General features: G+C 39.3%; 1 protein-coding gene across 1 annotated transcript in view; it reads right to left on the reverse strand.

Annotated features, from left to right (window-relative positions):
* Positions 1 to 1,658, reverse strand: part of LOC107092384 (contactin-associated protein-like 4) — a 182,368-nt gene that overhangs the window by 124,965 nt on the left and 55,745 nt on the right. Inside the window, exon 2 of the mRNA XM_015386843.1 lies at positions 1,108 to 1,218. Coding sequence (XP_015242329.1) covers positions 1,108 to 1,218 — 111 coding nt within the window. The remainder of the gene's footprint in view (positions 1 to 1,107; positions 1,219 to 1,658) is intronic.

Genomic DNA, 1,658 nt, shown 5'->3' on the forward strand with positions numbered 1-1,658 from the left:
GTTTTCAGGTGGATTTTCTCAACATATTAAAACTACTTTATTCCCACTGATCACAGCAAATATAGCTGCAAGGCAGAGAAAGGATAGTGAAGCTCCGCCCAACGCGCCTCAGACACACTTTTGCACCGCGCAGCCAGAGCAGCAAAGCTGCTTCAGCCGCGCGTCAGAACTAACTGGTACAAGCAGTAAAAATGAAGCAGCAGACGGGATTTTGCTGCTTTTGCTGCGTCCGGCGTGAACGTAGCATAATACAACTGCCCGCATACTTTATGGCGACACTTTGCGGTCAGTTTTTTTCAGAATACATAGATGACATATCGAGGGTACAGAAAATTGAAACAGAATCTAATGCATAAGAAATCAATAATATATTTTTTGTACCTTTGCATCCTCTTGCTCCCTAAACATGTTCTTTAACTTATATTCCTTAAAAGCCTTGTTGCACTGATGCAAATGGAATAGTATATAAAAGCCAAGTTCTTTACAGTCACACTTCTTTTTCATCCTTCAGACTTTGAAATGTGTTTAAATAGAGAAATACATCTTTTTTTTTTTTTTTTACAACAGTGAAAAGTGGATATTGCAAATAAAAAACAACAGCCACCAAAAATTACAACCTATATAATAATATATAATGGTTTATGCAGAAACTTGTGGGAAATGATGCTTGCATTTACAAAAAAATGGTTGAAAATTATGGCAATACAAAGATTTCTAAAATAATTTTTCTAACAAAAAATAGTTAGAAAATGAAGGGACCCTAAAAGGTTTACCATTATTTTTTTTATCATCATTGATTTCAGAAAAGTGTGAGTTTTATTTTCTCTTTCTCTGTTAGATATTTTATGTTTGTTTATGAATTTTGGGGTCATGGGATTAAAAAAATATATATTAAACTGAAAAATAAGTACAGTTGCTCCTCAGCCAGCAGTGTAAGTGGCTGCATTTAAAATGCCTGATGGATGTTTTATGCTGAACATAAAACGTAACCATCAAATGTGTTGAGTTTTGACTTCCTCGTCTCTGTACAAATAAAGGACTGTTTAAAATCTAACAGTGAGTAATTATCACCCCATACATCATTAGGTTACAATCAGATGAGCTTACCATCTCTCCGGTTGAGTTTGGCGAATCCCGCTGAGTGGCTGCTGGAAAGATGGGAGGAGCTTCTGAAGGATGAAGGCAGCAGGCTGGACACCAAAGGGCTGTCACACACCTCTATGAAACAGAAGGGAAAAACATTTTTACAATTTCTCTTGTTTTGGTTGTATTATTCTACTTACTGTAGGTTCTAGAGTATTTCAAGTGCATGTATAACCAAAATGCTGTACAAAGATTAATTGAAACAAATGTCATCTGAGGCAAATATAACACCATCATAAGTTCAAGGACACATAAAATAAATCAGAATAAAACTGGTGAGGCGTTCCAGGCACGTCCCACCGGGGGGAGGCCCCGTGGAAGACCCAGGACCATTGGAGAGACTATGTTTCTCGGCTGGCCTGGGAACGCCTTGGGGTTCCTCCTGAGGGGCTAGAAGAAGTGGCTGGGGAAGTCTGGGCCTCCCTTCTTAAGCTGCTGCCCCTGCGACCCGACCCCGAATAAGCGGAGGAAGATGGATGGATGGATGGATGGATGGATGGATGGATGGATGGATG

Source organism: Cyprinodon variegatus, unplaced genomic scaffold, assembly GCF_000732505.1.
Source record: "Cyprinodon variegatus isolate N-32 unplaced genomic scaffold, C_variegatus-1.0 Scaffold17, whole genome shotgun sequence".
Classification (NCBI taxonomy): Eukaryota; Metazoa; Chordata; class Actinopteri; order Cyprinodontiformes; family Cyprinodontidae; genus Cyprinodon; species Cyprinodon variegatus.